At 46.3% G+C, this 19,810-nt stretch overlaps 1 protein-coding gene across 1 annotated transcript in view; it reads left to right on the top strand.

Moving 5' to 3' along the window:
• Positions 1-18,413, top strand: part of LOC122941130 (ATP-binding cassette sub-family C member 2-like) — a 143,278-nt gene extending 124,865 nt beyond the window's left edge. The window contains exons 27-32 of the mRNA XM_044298156.1: positions 726-827; positions 9,135-9,278; positions 10,793-10,951; positions 15,168-15,334; positions 15,680-15,874; positions 17,056-18,413. Of these exons, the coding sequence (XP_044154091.1) occupies positions 726-827; positions 9,135-9,278; positions 10,793-10,951; positions 15,168-15,334; positions 15,680-15,874; positions 17,056-17,185 (897 nt within the window). The 3' untranslated portion in view covers positions 17,186-18,413. The remainder of the gene's footprint in view (positions 1-725; positions 828-9,134; positions 9,279-10,792; positions 10,952-15,167; positions 15,335-15,679; positions 15,875-17,055) is intronic.
• The last annotated feature ends 1,397 nt before the right edge of the window (positions 18,414-19,810 follow it).

The raw sequence follows: 19,810 nt of genomic DNA, 5'->3' as shown, positions 1-19,810 counted from the left end.
CCTCTGAAGGACCTGTCCTGCATTACTGCATCGTAATGATTGACTTCCCCAGTGGTGTCGCTGCAGGGAAACTAAGCACTTCCAGTTTTCCCCACTGATTACTGCTGATTGCTAGAGGTCCCAACAGGGACACGTTCTGTAATTAACCTTTTGACAAGGAACTGAGTAGAGATTGTTCAAAGCAGAAACTCCTTTAAATATCCTTGTATCTGAAGTATTCATAGGCTAGAGGAGGACCCATAGAAGTAAACAATAGTGTGTTCCCTATTTTTTTTTTCTGATTTACACCAACACATTAATCCATCCAAGTCCTTTTAATGTGCTTCATTAGTTGAGGAGAAGTATGTCCCGAACTTTGGACTAGTTCTACTCGTTGGTTCTCCAGTGTTTCCATGCAGGGGCAGATTTGGAACCAAAAGTGGCCCTGGAAAAAAAGAATAAAAGTGGCCCCATGTTGTAGGTCGGTCCAAATTGACAGGACATGAGCCGAAACAAGTAGGCGGGGATAACAGAAGTAGGCAGGGCCTGCAGTACCATAGTGCAGCACAGAATACCGCCCCAGCAGAACCAAATACTGCAGGACAGCAAAAACTACTGCCGCCCCAGCCACATTATTAAACTGTATCACCATCATGAGGACAGTAATATGGTTGAGTTCAGGAGGGCTCCTGTGACTGTTGGGCATCAGATCATTATATATTATATTTAAATTTCTTATTGTACAGATTACGCAGACACTGAACTGGCTGGTGCGGATGACGTCAGAGCTGGAGACCAATATTGTTGCAGTTGAGCGTGTGGATGAGTACGTTAAACTAGAGAATGAAGTAAGTTCTGAGAGTGTCAGCCAACACTATAGCCCTAGCTTAGAACCCATGTCCTGCACAGCGAGATGTCCCCTGGTGAATACCAAGGAAGTTTGCTATAATTTACCTACTGGCAGGCGCACTAAAACTACCTCACCACACCTGTTATTACCCTATTGACGACACAAATGATTGAGTGAGTGGTTAGTAAGGAGTCATCTGCGGTGCAGCACAGCAGCTTACATTCTTATCAACTCTAGAACACCTTCCCTCCCATAACTAGTCCAGGAAACCGTATCGGAGTATTGTTCCTGAGTAGGGATGAGCGAACCCAAACTGTATAGTTCGGGTTCGTACCGAATTTTGGGGTGTTAGTGACACGGACCCGAACCCGAACATTTTCGTAAAAGTCCGGGTTCGGTGTTTGGCGCTTTCTTGGCGCTTTTTGAAAGGCTGCAAAGCAGCCAATCAACAAGCGTCATACTGCTTGCCCCAAGAGGCCATCACAGTCATGCCTACTATTGGCATGGCTGTGATTGGCCAGAGCACCATGTGACCCAGCCTCTATTTAAGCTGGAGTCACGTAGCGCCGCACGTCAATCTGCTCTGATCAGTGTAGGGATAGGATGCAGCTGCTGCTGTTAGGGCGAGATTAGGCAGGGATTTACTCTTCCAAAACACTTAATGAAGTGATCGATCTACAGATGTGAATCATTCAACCTCTGCTATTTAAATGCTCACTGTTTTTCGGCTGCCCAGAGCGTTTTTCAGTCATTTTTTTCTGGGGTGATCGGCGGCCATTTTGTGTCTTGTGGTGAGCCAGCACAAGCTGCCACCAAGTACATTTAACCAATAGTGTTTTTATTTTTTTGCTATATCCTATATCAGGGGCTTGGCTGTGCTTACTATTTTATTGAGGGGTGAAATACAATTGCCAAAGTAGCAGTACCCTAAATCTGGTGTTTCAGCTGTGGCTAGCCAATTGTAATACTGTCTGCTGTCTGGCAAAGGATATATTTTTTTATGGGTTGAAATACAATTCCCAAATTAGCAATCCCCTAAATCAGTGGTTTCCCGCTGTAGCAGGCCAAGTTTAAAACTATCCATAAAAGGGTATATTACATTGAAGGTGCTGATAGGGTCATCCTCAATAACTTCACAAGCTACCGTGCATTTCCAAGTCTAATTCTGTCCGTAAACGTATACTTGTCACCCAGGGCCTAAATACTAGGCCTACAATTTATAGTCAGCTAAATCTGTGGTTACTGCTGTGCCTGTATTAGTGTAATACGGTACCTAAATAGATAGCCAGATAGTGTTAGGTGCCTGTAAAAAAAGAACAGAATTTGAATTAAATACATTGGGCCAAATAATTTTTTTCTTATTGTTGTTGTGAACGGTAACAATGAGGAAAACATTTAATAAGGGACGCGGACGTGGACATGGTCGTGGTGGTGTTAGTGGACCCTCTGGTTCTGGGAGAGGACATGGCCGTTCTGCCACAGCCACACATCCTAGTGAACCAACTACCTCAGGTCCCAGTAGACGCCAGAATTTACAGCGATATTTGGTGGGGCCCAATGCCGTTCTAAGGATGGTAAGGCCTGAGCAGGTACAGGCATTAGTCAATTGGGTGGCCGACAGTGGATCCAGCACGTTCACATTATCTCCCACACAGTCTTCTGCAGAAAGCTCACAGATGGCACCAGAAAACCAAGCCCATCCGTCTGTCACATCACCCCCATGCATATCAGGGAAACTGTCTGAGCCTCAAGTTATGCAGCAGTCTCTTATGCTGTTTGAAGACTCCGCTGGAAGGGTTTCCCAAGGGCATCCACCTAGCCCTTCCCCAGCGGTGAAAGACATAGAATGCACTGACGCACAACCACTTATGTTTCCTGATGATGAGGACATGGGAATACCATCTCAGCACGTCTCTGATGATGAAACACAGGTGCCAACTGCTGCGTCTTTCTGCAGTGTGCAGACTGAACAGGAGGTCAGGGAGGAAGACTGGGTGGAAGACGATGCAGGGGACGATGAGGTCCTAGACCCCACATGGAATGAAGGTCGTGCCACTGACTTTCAGAGTTCGGAGGAAGAGGCAGTGGTGAGACCGAGCCAACAGCGTAGCAAAAGAGGGAGCAGTGGGCAAAAGCAGACCACCCGCCACCAAGAGACTCCGCCTGCTACTGACCGCCGCCATCTGGGACCGAGCACCCCAAAGGCAGCTTCAAGGAGTTCCCTGGCGTGGCAGTTCTTCAAACAATGTGCTGATGACAAGAGCTGAGTGGTTTGCACGCTGTGCCATCAGAGCCTGAAGCGAGGCATTATGTTCTGAACCTTAGCACAACCTGCATGACCAGGCACCTGCATGCAAAGCATGAACTGCAGTGGAGTAAACACCTTAAAAACAAGGAAGTCACTCAGGCTCCCCCTGCTACCTCTTCTGCTGCTGCCGCCTCGGCCTCTTCTGCTGCTGCCGCCTCGGCCTCTTCCTCCGCCTCTGGAGGAACGTTGGCACCTGCCGCCCAGCAAACAGAGGATGTACCACCAACACCACCACCTCTGTCACCAAGCATCTCAACCATGTCACACGGCAGCGTTCAGCTCTCCATCTTACAAACATTTGAGGGAAAGCGTAAATTCCCACCTAGCCACCCTCGATCCCTGGCCCTGAATGCCAGCATTTCTAAACTACTGGCCTATGAAATGCTGTCATTCAGGCTGGTGGACACAGACAGCTTCAAACAGCTCATGTCGCTTGCTGTCCCACAGTATGTTGTTCCCAGCCGCCACTACTTCTCCAAGAGAGCCGTGCCTTCCCTGCACAACCAAGTATCCAATAAAATCAAGTGTGCACAGCGCAACGCCATCTGTGGCAAGGTCCACCTAACCACAGATACGCGGACCAGTAAGCATGGCCAAGGACGCTATATCTCCCTAACTGCACACTGGGTAAATGTAGTGGCGACTGGGCCCCAGGCGGAGAGCTGTTTGGCGCACGTCCTTCCGCCGCCAAGGATCGCAGGGCAACATTCTTTGCCTCCTGTAGCCTCCTCCTCCTACTCGGCTTCCTCCTCTTCTTCTTCCACCTGCTCATCCAGTCAGCCACACACCTTCACCACCAACTTCAGCACAGCCTGGAGTAAACGTCAGCAGGCCATTCTGAAACTCATATGTTTGGGGGACAGGTCCCACACCGCACAGGAGTTGTGGCGGGGTATTGAACAACAGACCGACGAATGGTTGCTGCCGGTGAGCCTCAAGCCCGGCCTGGTGGTGTGCGATAATGGGCGAAATCTCGTTGCAGCTCTGGGACTAGCCGGTTTGACGCACATCCCTTGCCTGGCGCATGTGCTGAATTTGGTGGTGCAGAAGTTCATTCACAACTACCCCGACATGTCAGAGCTGCTGCATAAAGTGCGGGCCGTCTGTGCGCGCTTCCGGCGTTCACATCCTGCCGCTGCTCGCCTGTCTGCGCTAAAGCGTAACTTCGGCCTTCCCGCTCACCGCCTCATATGCGACATGCCCACCAGGTGGAACTCCACCTTGCACATGCTGGACAGACTGTGCGAGTAGCAGCAGGCCATAGTGGAGTTTCAGCTGCAGCACGCACGGGTCAGTCGCACTGCGGAACAGCACCACTTCACCACCAATGACTGGGCCTCCATGCGAGACCTGTGTGCCCTGTTGTGCTGTTTCGAGTACTCCACCAACATGGCCAGTGGCGATGACGCCGTTATCAGCGTTACAATACCACTTCTATGTCTCCTTGAGAAAACGCTTAGGGCGATGATGGAAGAGGAGGTGCCCCAGGAGGAGGAGGGGGAGGAAGAGGGGTCATTTTTAGCACTTTCAGGCCATGCTCTTCGAAGTGACTCAGAAGGAGTTTTTTTGCAACAGCAGAGGCCAGGTACAAATGTGGCCAGCCAGGGCCCACTACTGGAGGACGAGGAGGTAGAGGAGGATGAGGATGAAGCATGTTCACAGCGGGGTGGCACCCAACGCAGCTCAGGCCCATCACTGGTGCGTGGCTGGGGGGAAACGCAGGACGATAACGATACGCCTCACACAGAGGACAGCTTGTCCTTACCGCTGGGCAGCCCGGCACACATGAGCGACTACATGCTGCAGTGCCTGCGCAACGACAGCAGAGCTGCCCACATTTTAACGTGTGCGGACTACTGGGTTGCCACCCTGCTGGATCCCCGGTACAAAGACAATGTGCCCACCATACTTCCTGCACTGGAGCGTGATAGGAAGATGCGTGGGTACAAGCGCACGTTGGTAGACGCGCTACTGAGAGCATTCACAAATGTCACAGGGGAACAAGTGGAAGCCCAAGGCGAAGGCAGAGGAGGAGCAAGAGGTCGCCAACGCAGCTGTGTCAACCCAAAGTTGAATGAACCTCTCCTCTGTCTGGGTGCCGGGGCCTAAAAATATCTGACAGTGGCCTGTTCCAGTGTTGGGTGATATGAAGCCTGATTCTCTGCTATGACATGAAGCCTGAATCTCTGCTATGGGACCTCTCTCCTCTGTCTGGGTGCCGGGGCCTAAAAATATCTGACAGTGGCCTGTTCCAGTGTTGGGTGACATAAAGCATGAATCTCTGCTATGACATGAAGCCTGATTCTCTGCTATGACATGAAGCCTGAATCTCTGCTATGGGACCTCTCTCCTCTGTCTGTGTGCCGGGGCCTAAAAATATCTGACAGTGGCCTGTTCCAGTGGTGGGTGACGTGAAGCCTGATTCTCTGCTATGACATGAAGCCTGATTCTCTGCAATGGGACCTCTCTCCTCTGCAGTGGCGGATCCAGAGCCTGGTCTCGGGAGGGGCACTTTCAGATTATTTTCTGTCCGCCGCCACAAAACAAGGGTGCTTATAGACAGAGTATATACAGACTACACAGTGTAGGCTATATGTGTATAACAATAATATTTCACATGAACACTCACAGTTACTTGGCTTGGCCCTTGGGGATCTCGGACACCACTTCCACACTTTGGCCGGGGGCTCGGCGGAGCTGATGTGTTTTATCCTAATGAGAAAGATTTCATAATAAGTATTTGGAGAAGGGGCAGAGGGATAGCAGAGCAGGGAGAGGCTGGTGCTGCTACTAGGGGGCTCATACCATAGGGGAGTAATAAAGCCCACCATAATGCCCCCCCCCCAGTAGAAATAATTCTCCTTATAATGTGACAGTGCCAAAAATACCCCCTTGTAATGCCCCCAGTTGAGCTAATGTCCCCATAGTGCCCCATAATGTGCCAGTATAAAATACCCCTATATAGTGCCCCTAGTAAATGACCCCATAGTCCTCCACACCCTCCTTCCTCCTAGTGCCCCCCATAATGTACCAGTATAAAATGCTCCAGTAGATGCCCTCAGTGTCCCCCATAATTTGCAAGTATAAAATACCCCTTCTTAGTGCCCCCCGTAGATGACCCCATAGTACTCCTCTCCCCCCTTCCCCATAGTACCCACCATAATGTGTCCCAGTATAAAATTGTACTGTACAGAGAGGCCATATAAAATACCCCTTCTTTGTGGCCTCAGTAGATGCCCCTATAGTGCCCCCAATCATGTGCCAGTAATAATAGCCCCCCTGTGCCAGTAATAGCAGCCCTCCTGTGCCAGTAATAGCAGCCCCCCCTGTGCCAGTAATAAGAGCCCCTCTGTGCCAGTAATAACAGCCCCCAGTAATAAGAGCCCCTCTGTGCCAGTAATAGCAGCCCCCAGTAATAAGAGCCCCTCTGTGCCAGTAATAACAGCCCCCAGTAATAAGAGCCCCTCTGTGCCAGTAATAACAGCGCCCAGTAATAAGAGCCCCTCTGTGCCAGTAATAACAGCCCCCAGTAATAAGAGCCCCTCTGTGCCAGTAATAAGAGCCCCTCTGAGCCAGTAATAAGAGCCTCCAGTAATAACAGCCCCCAGTAATAAGAGCCCCCCTTTGCCAGTAATAACAGCCCCCCCGTTGCCAGTAATAACAGCCCCCCCGTTGCCAGTAATAAGAGACCCCCCTTTGCCAGAAATAAGAGCCCCCCCTTTGCCAGTAATAGCCCCCCTTTGCCAGCAATAGCCCCCCCTTTGCCAGTAATAGCCCCCCTTTGCCAGCAATAGCCCCCCCTTTGCCAGTAATAGCCCCCCTTTGTCAGTAATAGCCCCCCCTTTGCCAGTAATAGCCCCCCTTTGCCAGTAATAGCCCCCCTTTGCCAGTAATAGCCCCCCTTTGCCAGTAATAACCGCCCCCAGGTGCCAGTAAAAGTATTGTATATAATGAAAAAAAAAAAAAAACACACATACTTACCTCCATGTCAGCGATGCGATGCAGGCCTCTTCTGCCCTGTGTCCCACGCTGTATGGCTCAGGCCTGCGCCGGCCTCTGATAGGCTGCAGGCACTAGGCCGGCAGCCTATCAGAGGAAGGGAAAGGGACACGCCTCTCCCTTCCCTGCCGCAGGCTCAGCACAGGCAGGCATCTGTATCGCTGTCCTGAGGACGGCGATACAGATGACTGGAGATGAGCGCTTCCACAATGGAAGCGCTCATCTCCCTGTGCCCAGCCGCCGCCGCCAGCTCGGGGGGGGGGGCAATTGCCCCATTGCCCCCCCCCCTGGATCCGCCACTGCTCCTCTGTCTGGGTGCCGGGGCCTAAATATCTGACAGTGGCCTGTTCCAGTGTTGGGTGATGTGAAGCCTGATTCTCTGCTATGACATGAAGCCTGATTCTCTGCTATGACATGAAGCCTGAATCTCTGCTATGAAACCTCTCATTTCTGTCTGGGTGCCGGGGCCTAAATATCTGACAGTGGCCTGTTCCAGTGGTGGGTGACATGAAGCCTGATTCTCATGAGACCTCTCTCCAATTGATATTGGTTAATTTTTATTTATTTTATTTTTATTTTAATTCATTTCCCTATCCACATTTGTTTGCAGGGGATTTACCTACATTTTGCAGCCCTCTAGCCCTTTCCTGGGCTATTTTACAGCCTTTTTAGTGCCGAAAAGTTCGGGTCCCCATTGACTTCAATGGGGTTCGGGGCGAAGTTCGGGTCGAGTTCTGATCCCGAACCCGAACATTTCTGGGAAGTTCGGCCGAACTTCTCGAACCCGAACATCCAGGTGTTCGCTCAACTCTATTCCTGAGCAAAGCACTGAGCTGAATTGAAGTTGTGGGCCAGTTGTCAGCTCTCAATTGCACAATATCTCTTTTAGTTATGGAGTCCTTGTAATAAACGTGGCAAACACTTTTGGTCTTATATAACACAGAGTCCCTATCCAACTAACTAACAGACCTTGCCTCAGTCTCTTAGGTGCCAATCTGCAATTTAGGCTACTTTCACACTTGCGTTCAGAACGGATCCGTCTGAATTATATTGTTAAAAAAAATTTAAGTGTGAAAGTAGCCTCAGACGGATCCGTCCAGACTTTACATTGAAAGTCAATGGGGGACGGATCCGTTTGAAAATTGAGCCATAGTGTGTCATATTCAAACGGATCCGTCCCCATTGACTTCCATTGTAAGTCTGGACAGATCCGCTTGCCTCCGCACGGCCAGGCGGACACCCGAACGCTGCAAGCAGCCTGCTGAGCGGAGCGGAGGCTGAACGCTGCAAGACTGATGCATTCTGAGCGGATCCGCATCCACTCAGAATGCATTAGGGCTGGACGGAAGTGTTCGGGGCTGCTTGTGAGCCCCTTCAAACGGAGCTCACAAGCGGACACCCGAACGCTAGTGTGAAAGTAGCCTTAGTCCGTACACGCTTTTACTGACCCGGGTCTTGTTCTGTATCCGATGATGTCTTTAAACTGGACAGCAACAAGTCTCTTCAGCAAACATGAGGTCCTGCAGGATAGCCAGCGCTCTTTCCAAAGCTCCTAACAGCCTTCTTGGAAACAATCCTGAGTCTGGACAGGATCTCGGTACAGGACAGCGTTCAGTCCTTCTCTGATGCGACTCTGGCCACCCCAGGACACCCTGATGCCTGGATGCGACCGGATTCTGTTCACACACAGTCCTTCTCTGTTCCTCTAGAGAAGGAGGCATCTGCAGCTTCCTGGTTCTTCTCCAGACAGTCCAAAACCCCACCTCCTATGAATATTCAAACACTTGCAATACTTTAGCTATGTGGGGAAACAGCGGCCTCTTGTGGTCAAAGAGAAAAATGACAGTTCTAATGAATCAATATGCACGTATACAGTATTCAGACAATGGTGACTGTTTCTCCATCTCGCATATTGTACATGTGGAAAGTAAATATTTTATACATATACTGTATATATCTTGTATAAACTCAGCGTTCTTTGCTATGTTCATCTATCAGGCAGAGTGGACGACTCAGAAGCGCCCCCCACAGAACTGGCCAGATAGAGGCGTTGTGCAGTTTGTGGACTACAAGGCCCGTTACCGATCTGAAATAGACCTTGTTCTACATGGGGTTTCATGCACTGTTGACAGTATGGAGAAGGTAATGCATGATTATATGATCGATGGGTGGATGGATCCATAGATTGGTAGATTGGTCCTCAGACGGATATGGGGGTGGGTCCATAGATAATGCAAAAGACAGTTAGACCAGCCACTCAAAGCTATGTATAAGGGGAGTTCAGGTGCATGCTACCATGGCTGCAGTGCAAAAGCAAAGAAGGACTAAAAGTTTCAGCATACTGCTTTATGCGCAAATACACATGCAAACATTGAACACCTGAAAAAATTTAAGCTGCATTACTGCTGTACTTACTATATGAATATTTAAAGTTCTTTGCACATATTTCTAATCAAGAATATGTCGGGCCCATCTACCAGCGACAAGGTGGCTTCTATCAAGCAGGACTGACACTACCAGTCTTGTCTCTTCTGGGCTTTTGTCCTACAAAATTCAGGGCAATGCAGAATCCAGCTATAGGTCGCTCTGCCTAGTGCTTATAATCAGAGTATCCCATAGCTGGATTCTACTTTTCCCTGAATGCAGTTTGCATTTATTCATATTTTCAATGTTTGCATGAGTGTTTTTGTGCAGAAAGTAACATGCTGCTACTTGTAGTTCTTGTTTGCTTTTAATCCATAGATGGATAGATAGATATGAAATAGATATGAGAGAGAGATTTGATTATCTGGATGCAAGAGCAATAGATCCAAAAAAAATCTCGCCTCACCACAGGCGCTAGTGGGATAACGTACTCTGCACTGGAGGTGCAGTAACCCAGTGGTTCACTGCTAAAAGGGTTAATGTAGTAAATTACTGCTGAGAGGTTAATATTCAGGTTCACCGCTCTACAATGTTTACTGTGGTGACAATCTGTGCACTTTGTATCCCAAAAGGTTTTATATAGGAAATTAGGAAGGAAATATTACAATGGTGATTAACTTTTCGCCATTTTTCCGAGCGCTCAGACTTCTTGTGGTATTGAATTTTGGCCATTGTATTCAATGGTGGTATTTTGTGCTGCCCAGTGGTATTTGGTTCTGCTGGGGTGGTATTTTGTGCTGCACTTTGGTATTGCTGGGCCCATCTACTTCTTCTGTCCTTGTGTTGGTCTTCTGTCAGTATAGACCCACCTACACCATGGGGCCACTTTTAGTATTTTTTTTTCCAGGGTCTGTATATGGACTCTATATTATGGAGATCCTCCATTGAAGGATGTATGTAAGGAGATGATGAACTGTGTAATATAATATACTTTAAGTTCACAGTCCGCCCCTGTATATTCCTGCTCTGGTGAGTTGGACTGTGGAAAGTGCGGCCACTATGCTGTAATGCAAACATAATCTCCCAGAATTCAGTGCAGCTCGATCAGTGCATGATCAGCTAAATGCATTGTATGGTGGCTGCTGACCGGGTGTTGATGGATGCTAGCAGCAGTCCGCAGAAATGCAAGTCCTGATCGGGATCGGTAACGAGTTAAATGAAACACTCATCCCTGCTACATCTGTAACTGAACACTCCATGTGACCGCATATAACTGTTGATCTGTCCCTCAGGTTGGAATAGTTGGAAGGACGGGAGCTGGAAAATCTTCCCTTACGAATTGCCTCTTCCGGATCATCGAGGCAGCAGGTGGGAAGATAATCATTGATGGTCTGGACATCTCCACCATTGGCCTCCATGATCTGCGCAACAAACTAACTATAATTCCTCAGGTAATTCACCCATCATTTATGGCTGACTAGAAAGGCTAGCTTTTATAAGAAGTTTAATCACATAGTCACTGGTCTCAGTGGTAAAACTGTGATTGGTCTCATGGCTGAGGCCAGTACCCCCCCCCCTCCCACTTGGCCCATTTCTTCATGATCCTGTTCATCCCCTTTAAATTTAAAATGATGTCTGCCTGTAATCGCCACAAGGGGGAGCTTATGTGCTTTCTGCACATTGTGTTTATATAGATCTAAGTGTCTAAACAGTAGAAGCTCCCTCTAGTGGTGGTTGTAGGCAAACATAATTTTCTCATTTTAAAGAGGTTGACCCACCTGGGACATTAATGGTGTATTAACAGGATGTGCCATAAGCAGGGGCGGATTAGCCATAGACCCTACAGGGAAATTTCCCGGTGGGCCGATGCCCAGGGGGCCACTTAAGCCCTTTTGATGGCGGCAGGCCAGATACATAATGACGTAATGCTCAACAGCAGGTGCCCTCCTGAACTCAACCATATTGCGATCTTCATAACAGTGATACAGTTAAATACTATGGTTCGGTGGCAGTATTTTGTGCTGCCCTGTGCTATTTGGTTCTGCTGGAGAGGTATTCTGCGCTGCACTACTTCTGTTGTCCTCGCCTACTTGTTTTGGCCCCACTTGAACCCACCTACAACATGGGGCCACTTTTATTTTATTTTTTCCAAGGCCACTTTAAGTTCCCAGTCCGCCCCAGGCCATAAGTGTCTGGTAAGTGTGGTCCACCTCTGGGATCCGCTCCCATCTCGAAAACTGGGCCTGAAGTAAATAGAGAGCAAGCTGTGCATACGTGCCCACCCTCCATTCGCTGCTGTGGGACTGAAATTGCTGAGCACTGGTTTGGCTATTTTCGGAAATCCCATAGCAGTGAGTGGAAGGGTAGCGGCGCATGCATGGTGTGCTTTCTGTTCACTTTGGGCCCTGTTCTTGAGAGAGGTGCTGATCCCAAGAACCTGCTCCTATCCGACAATTATGACATATCCTGTTTATATACCATAAATGTCCCAGATGGAACAATCCCTTTAATTCTGTCTATGCGGGGAATTCGAAAATTTGTCTCAGCAGCAAAACGGGCTCTGACCACTATAGAGATTTAATATGAAATCCATCAACACATAATAAGGGATTGGTTTAAATAAAAATACAAAAAATTATGCTCAAGGGTGAAAAAAATTACACGCTCCCTTATAGACATGCAATGTTAGTTATCACCCCTAATGTCCTTAGAAACTGTGATTTTCTATAGAGTAAATAATGATAAAAATCTAACATGGCTGACTTATTAACCCCCACTTCTCCAGACTGGGGCAAAGCTGTGCATAGGTGACTGCTGCACCCAGGCCCTGGTGTCTGATGGGGCGCACGATGCTACATAAAGCACCAGTATTGCAAATGTCATATGGTAGGCGGGGACCCTTTTACTGTACATTAGTGCTCATTAAGTGGATGGTGATTTTGGGCATGTGTCACGCCCAAATTTTGCAGTGTAGGGGGCTGCCATAGGAATGAATGGGGTGTGCTGCGACACATGTATTGGAAAAAAAATCGAACTGCTGAATTTTTTGGAGATTGGGATGTTGCAGTTGCAGCCTACTTGCGAGCTGCGCTGTGACCTGATTCATTTCTGTGGCAGCCCTGCTACACTGCCATGCCCAAAATCGCTGTGTGGCCGTACCCTAAATCATCAGCAGATACCACACCCCAAATGACTAGGTCTGTCCATAGCTGCGTGTATAAAGTCGCTGTGCGTTGCTTTACAGATCGCACTTATCAAACCTAACACTAGGTGGCAGCAGTTACACATGTAAAGCCATAGTGAGCGGCGACTGTTTACTCAGCGAAAAATTACATTTGCTTCCCTCCACTTTCTTCATGTTTGAGGTTTCCTGGCAAGACTTAGCTTGTAAAATTAAATTTCACAGGCGGCTTAACAGCGTGTGGATATCTAATATATAAGGATAACATCACTCACATGAAGTATTTGAAATCTGTGACCTGGAAACTATTAAGATGCCAGAAAAATGAGTCCACTGTGATGTGGACACAATAGCGGCTCAGCCAACAATGGGAGTCACCTTGTTTTCTTAGCATAAAAAATAAGTGACCCCCAACTGTGCGTGGAGGGATGACATCAAATTCTTCTACATATTCTAATCTGCTATAGGAACACGTATGAGTATAAATGCCCAGAATCGTTTAGTTTCTCTGCTCTTAAAAACCGCACAGATCTTCTGTCAATCCACTGCATACAATGAATGTGCAGAGCAGCTCTGAGTTGTACCCAAGAGCACCATGAAAATAAATCTGCCTGTCAGTTCATAATCAAGAAATGTGACATAAAGCAAACTATGTAGTAAATGTCACAAGACAGAATAAGAAATCTGATAAAGTAACTTAAGAAATGGAAAAAGCATCAGCACATACAGTATAAGACCTAGTTACATTGTTAATGAATGAATAATGGAGGAATCTCTCTGCAGCTATTAGATTAATTACATGGAGAAGCCGAGAGGTGGTGCTGTCAGCGTCTCCATCATTACCATAAAGGGAGACTATGTGTGCTTTCATTATTTACAAGGAGGCAACACTATGTGTGCCTAATGTATTTACAGGGAGAGACAAGGAGACAGTACTATCTGTGTCTACATTATATACATGGACACACATGGAGACAGTACTATCTGTGTCTACATTATATACATGGACACACACGGAGACAGTACTATCCGTGTCTACATTATATACATGGACACACATGGAGACAGTACTATCTGTGTCTACATTATATACATGGACACACATGGTGACAGTACTATCTGTGTCTACATTATATACATGGACACACATGGAGACAGTACTATCTGTGTCTACATTATATACATGGACACACATGGAGACAGTACTATCTGTGTCTACATTATATACATGGACACACATGGAGACAGTACTATCCGTGTCTACATTATATACATGGACACACATGGAGACAGTACTATCTGTGTCTACATTATATACATGGACACACATGGAGACAGTACTATCCGTGTCTACATTATATACATGGACACACATGGAGACAGTACTATCTGTGTCTACATTATATACATGGACACACATGGAGACAGTACTATCCGTGTCTACATTATATACATGGACACACATGGAGACAGTACTATCCGTGTCTACATTATATACATGGACACACATGGAGACAGTACTATCCGTGTCTACATTATATACATGGACACACATGGAGACAGTACTATCTGTGTCTACATTATATACCTGGACACACATGGAGACAGTACTATCTGTGTCTACATTATATACATGGACACACATGGAGACAGTACTATCCGTGTCTACATTATATACATGGACACACATGGAGACAGTACTATCTGTGTCTACATTATATACATGGACACACATGTAGACTGTACTATCTGTGTCTACATTATATACATGGACACACATGTAGACTGTACTATCTGTGTCTACATTATATACATGGACACACATGGAGACAGTACTATCCGTGTCTACATTATATACATGGACACACATGGAGACAGTACTATCTGTGTCTACATTATATACATGGACACATATGGAGACAGTACTATCTGTGTCTACATTATATACATGGACACACATGGAGACAGTACTATCTGTGTCTACATTATATACATGGACACACATGGAGACAGTACTATCTGTGTCTACATTATATACATGGACACACATGGAGACGGTACTATCTGTGTCTACATTATAAACATGGACACACATGGAGACAGTACTATCTGTGTCTACGTTATATACATGGACACACATGGAGACAGTACTATCCGTGTCTACATTATTTACAAGGAGAGACAGAGAGGCAGTACTATATATACTTTCTTCAAGGAGACCAGGCAGCAGTACTATCTGTGCTTATGTCATTTAGGTGGAAAAACAATGAGACAGGGACTAATTTGTAAACATTACCGATATTTTCAGGGATAGACGGGAGGTAACAAAATATATGATTACATAATTTTGCAGGCAAATGGATATCTATAACGTGTGGAAGGGTTGGTGGCGGGTTACCACAGCAGCTTGGCTCCCGTAAAGCAATAGTGATATCACTGCCTTGCAGTTCGTTGGCCTTTCCACTTAGTGCACTTTTCCTCTGTAGGACCCAGTGCTGTTCTCTGGGACACTGAGGATGAATTTGGACCCGTTCAATCAGTACACGGATGAAGAAGTCTGGAAAACTCTTGAACTCTCTCACCTCAAGCCATATGTAGAAGAGCTGCAGGAAAAGCTCTTCTACGAAGTAAGTGAAGGAGGAGAGAACCTAAGGTAAGAGCACAGCCGCACTGAGGAGTCTCCTATCTTGTGTTAATCACAGCAGGCTCCTTCTGACAGACAAATCTTAAAACACAAGTTGCCCCCCCATACAGCCCCCCCCCCCCTCTGCAACCCCCCCCCCTCTGCAAACCCCCCCCCCCCCTCCCCGGCTAAATTACATTTATTAAGCCACTTTTTATACCAAATTCTGCACATCTTCACATTCACACCTTGTCATGCTCTTGCTTCTACTTTTAATCTACTTCAGTCCAAATTGTATCCCGTTTTCATAGAAAAATTTAACTTGTAAACGTGTACATTGTCTTGCATTTCCCTCACAATCGTTGTTGTGTGCAGTGTCGGGCAGAGGCAGCTGGTGTGTCTGGCTCGAGCGCTACTTCGCAAATCCAAGATCCTCATTATGGATGAAGCGACGGCAGCCGTGGATCTGGAGACGGATAATTTAATCCAGAGGACCATCCGCAGTGAATTTGCAGACTGCACAGTGTTGACCATTGCACATCGGCTGCACACCATCATGGACAGTAACAAGTGAGGACACTGCTTATCATCCCTTTTTCTTAGGTTCAATCATGTCAGACACTGGACAGCATAGGTGTTAGTGCAGAGTCAAAGCTGACAACCTCTGTAGGCACGTTCCATGCTTTGACAGGGTCTTATGTTTGGTGTATTTCTACTCATAATGTGTTGTCCTGTTAGTGACCTTGTTTCTTTATTAGATTCTCCCCTGTGTCCGACCCCTCATCTTCTTTGTGATTCTGGATCCTGTTATTTCACTTGTCCTGCACATATTAAGGGGGAAGGGGATGTAAACCTGTCGGCCTTTACTGGGGACCTCACAAAATAAACACCCTGCAGACTGTCCAGAGACAGAACTCCTTGGAATGTGGTGAAGGAGTGGGGGTCAGCATGGACTTCTTCACCTTTTGCTCAAGGACTCTTTAGAAGATGCTGGGCTGATAAGTAGAAGGGTGGTTGGGGACTGCTAATTATTCAAAGACTGACCAGCCAGAGATAATTTTGGAGAGACAAAGTAGAGGAAGTTGGGGTGGTAGTTGTAGTTGCTGTTGTGTGTTAAAGAGTCAGGATCTGTGTTGAGGCCAGATCCTGGGGCCATGTGTGATGATTGTCTGGTCGGGAAGATGTTTTGAGGCTATCTCCTGAGATATCACTGTTAGATTATAAGCAAAATGCTTGAGCTCTGCCTGGATCGTCTAGCCGCTGTATGAAGGACCCTCAAGTCGTCCTCTCGTGGAATTCTAGGTTATTTAATTGCATAGTTGCTGTATATTCTGTTCTGGCATTTTGTATGACTTTCCCCACCAAGGTCCACCACACCTGATTGACATCACATGATGTTTGAAGGGAACTGACAACTGTAAGCATATATCTAGTAACATAGTACATATCTGACTCATAAAAAGTGGTTGTCACATCTCAAGTCCACTGAGTTCTTGACCTGAGTAGATACTGCCCCCTATGTACAGTAAAAGAATATGTACTTCAATGAGTAAGTACATTAAAGGCAGACTATGAGCTGTAACCCAGGGCCAGGACTGCTCGAGAGTTGTAGTTGTTTTGCTAGAAGTCCTAGTGATTTTCCAAGTTTCATCTTAGAAAATAATGGACACTTCCAGGCTTTAAAACAACTAAAATGGATTCTGTAAGTAAAAATAGTAGTATAATAGTATCTTTTGTCTTTTTCGTTTTAGGGTCATGGTGTTGGACGCTGGAAAGATAATAGAATATGGTAGTCCAGAAGACCTCCTGGTGAGCAAAGGACACTTTGCCTCTATGGCCAGAGATGCTGACATTGAAGACACCAACACCACATCACTGTGAGGCCTAGAGGATGTAGACGTGTGTGATGAGACCTCAGCACGGACTCTCTTAGAACTCTTTGAGCATTGACTGCTGCCAACCCAAGACAAGTCATGAAGCAATGTAAACTTTGGGAAAAAGATTATCAGCAGTGGAGGGGGATATTGTTGATTGGAAAGTAGATTATAAGCTAAGATGACCAATCTTGTGTGATGTCATTGAATTTATAGTAACAAGTGAATATACGGTAATAATTATGTAGCACTGTCCATATGGCTTCATTATACCTTCTCTGTAAAAGTCTTGGGTACTTTGGCAGAACATGGCATATTTAAATCCTGCATCTTTAAGACACTTTTTTTTGACTAAGGGAAAATGTGATCTCCTGCAATTGACTTCAACTACGAAGCCAGGGTAGACGTGGATATGAGCATCATACTTGTGAAGCTTAGGAGGCTGTCCTGGTCTCTATCTCAAAAACTTTGCTATAAAAGTTCATGGAGGTGCTCCAGGCCAGATAAGCTGTGTGGGAATGCAATGGGCACCTTCTACTGCATGTATGGTGGAAAAGCTGCCATGGCTAAGTTTTGTCATCAAGAGGTTTTTCCAAGAATTTTTGCGAGGCACAACCTTCTGTGTCTTTGGGTATGTCAACAAACTAAGTTACAGCAGTGGATTCTTTTCTCCTGGTCTTGCATATAATGGTGAAGAACAACCAGGCAAGAATGGGCTGCAAAAAGTTGGGATTCTAGTTGTGGCACCCGGTCGTCCAAGGAACTAATTTTTTTTCTTCTGCTTTAGTGCCCCTTTTTCTTGTATTTTTGGTTATCATGGCAAATAAGGCAGATGTCCACTTGCATCTATCTAAGATGTTAAGGTCATTTGACACTGGTGGGTAGCTAACAAGACTTTCTGTGTGCCGCTCTGTGGCTCACTGGTGAAATTGTCTTGTGCATGGGATTTGCTGGTTGAGATTCATCTTCAGGTGTCGTTCTTTGGAATTTGTCCAGTATCAGTTTTTTTTGCTATGAGGCATTTGCACCTCCCTTTGAAGGCATGATGGATATTCTGTAGGTGGTGTGATACCACAGGTACATCCAATTGTCCAATGGGTAGAATTTAGAAGAGGGAGTTGTAGTTTGCAACAGGTGCAGTGCCTCATCTTGGAGGTCACTTCTTCTAATAACCATTATGTTCTCATGTCTACATAATTTAGTAACTTTCATATTACTTGTGTAACAATGAACTGTCTTACTGTGTATTTATTTAAATATTAAACACATTTAAAATTGAATACTGGAACTTAATTGGAATTTGTTACCAGACAGAGCATCTAAGAGGTTGTCAATTGGAAACCCCCTTTTAGGCAGCTGTCCACAACTATTGTTTTATTTAAACAAATACATAAACCCAAATATGAAGGAACTCATCATGGATGAGTGGGCGGACGTTAATAGAAGGTTCTTGGTTACCTAGAGAATTCAGGAATAGACTTCCATTCAGTCCTGAAGATGCAAAAATCAGGGTTGAAACCCCTAAAATAGAAGTACAGGTCGCTAAAGTAGGCAAACATAAATCAATTCCTTTTTGAGGATGCCTCCCAACTTAAGGACCCCATGGACCGTAGGTCGGAGGGGGTTACTTAAGAAACTATGGGAGAACAGGGCCATTTCCATTAAAACTAATGTGGCAGCCAATTCTGTTGCAAGTTCAATGTTTATTTGGCTTAACAGAGTTGAGGACCATCTTAGGAAGGGTACTCCTACGGATAAGATCTTAGAGTCCTTTCTTCTCCTTAAAATAGCCACAGGTTTTCTGGCTGATGCCTCCGCAGAATCTGTGAGGTTTGCCATCAGATCCTCATCCTTGTCTAACTCTGTCCGCCGTGCACTCTGGCTTAAGCCTTGGTCGGGGGACACCTTATCAAAAAATAAACTTTGCTCATTTCCCTTTAAAGGGTCCCTGGTGTTTGGGCCAGAGTTGGAAGATGCCTCAGATAAAAAGAAAAGGTTTCCAGGTGAGAGAGCTCCTAGAAAAATCCAGTCCTTTTGCGTCAACAAACGTCCTTCCAGAAATTCTGCTTCAAAAGGAAAAGCAGGGCGTTATCCAAAAGGGGGTAAAGGGAAAAATGTTACCCTCAAACTTTAGTTCTGACCCCGCCCCTGCAAAAAAAATGACAGCAATCAGATTCAGGGAAGACTCCTCAAATTTGGGGACCAATGGGCCAGTGTGACCTCAAATCCTTGGGCTCTGCAAGAAGTATGACAAGGGTTAAAAATAGCGTTTCTATGTCTTCCCCCCATCAATTTTCAGGTCACAACCTTCTCCTCCCTGGCAGAGTCAGCCAAGTTAGACAAGGGCTGTCTTGGACTTGTTGTCTCTAAGAGCCATCATTCCGGTACCCTTAGACCAGGAGGGTCGGGGGCATTTCTCCAGACTTTTTCTTGTGAAAAAGCCGAACGAATCATACCGGACTATCATGAATCTAAAACACCTCATTCAGTGGATAGGCTAGAAACGCTTCAAGATGGAGTCACTGAGCACCATAATGCCTCTGATTCATCAAAATGCCTTGATGTGTTCGGTGGATTTAAAGGACGCGTATTATCATGTCCCTATCCACCCCTGGTACCAGCAGTTCCTTCA

This window comes from Bufo gargarizans, chromosome 6, assembly GCF_014858855.1.
Source record: "Bufo gargarizans isolate SCDJY-AF-19 chromosome 6, ASM1485885v1, whole genome shotgun sequence".
Taxonomy (NCBI): Eukaryota; Metazoa; Chordata; class Amphibia; order Anura; family Bufonidae; genus Bufo; species Bufo gargarizans.
Note: the sequence above shows the minus strand (reverse complement) of the source record. Positions and strands in the feature narration are given on the sequence as shown.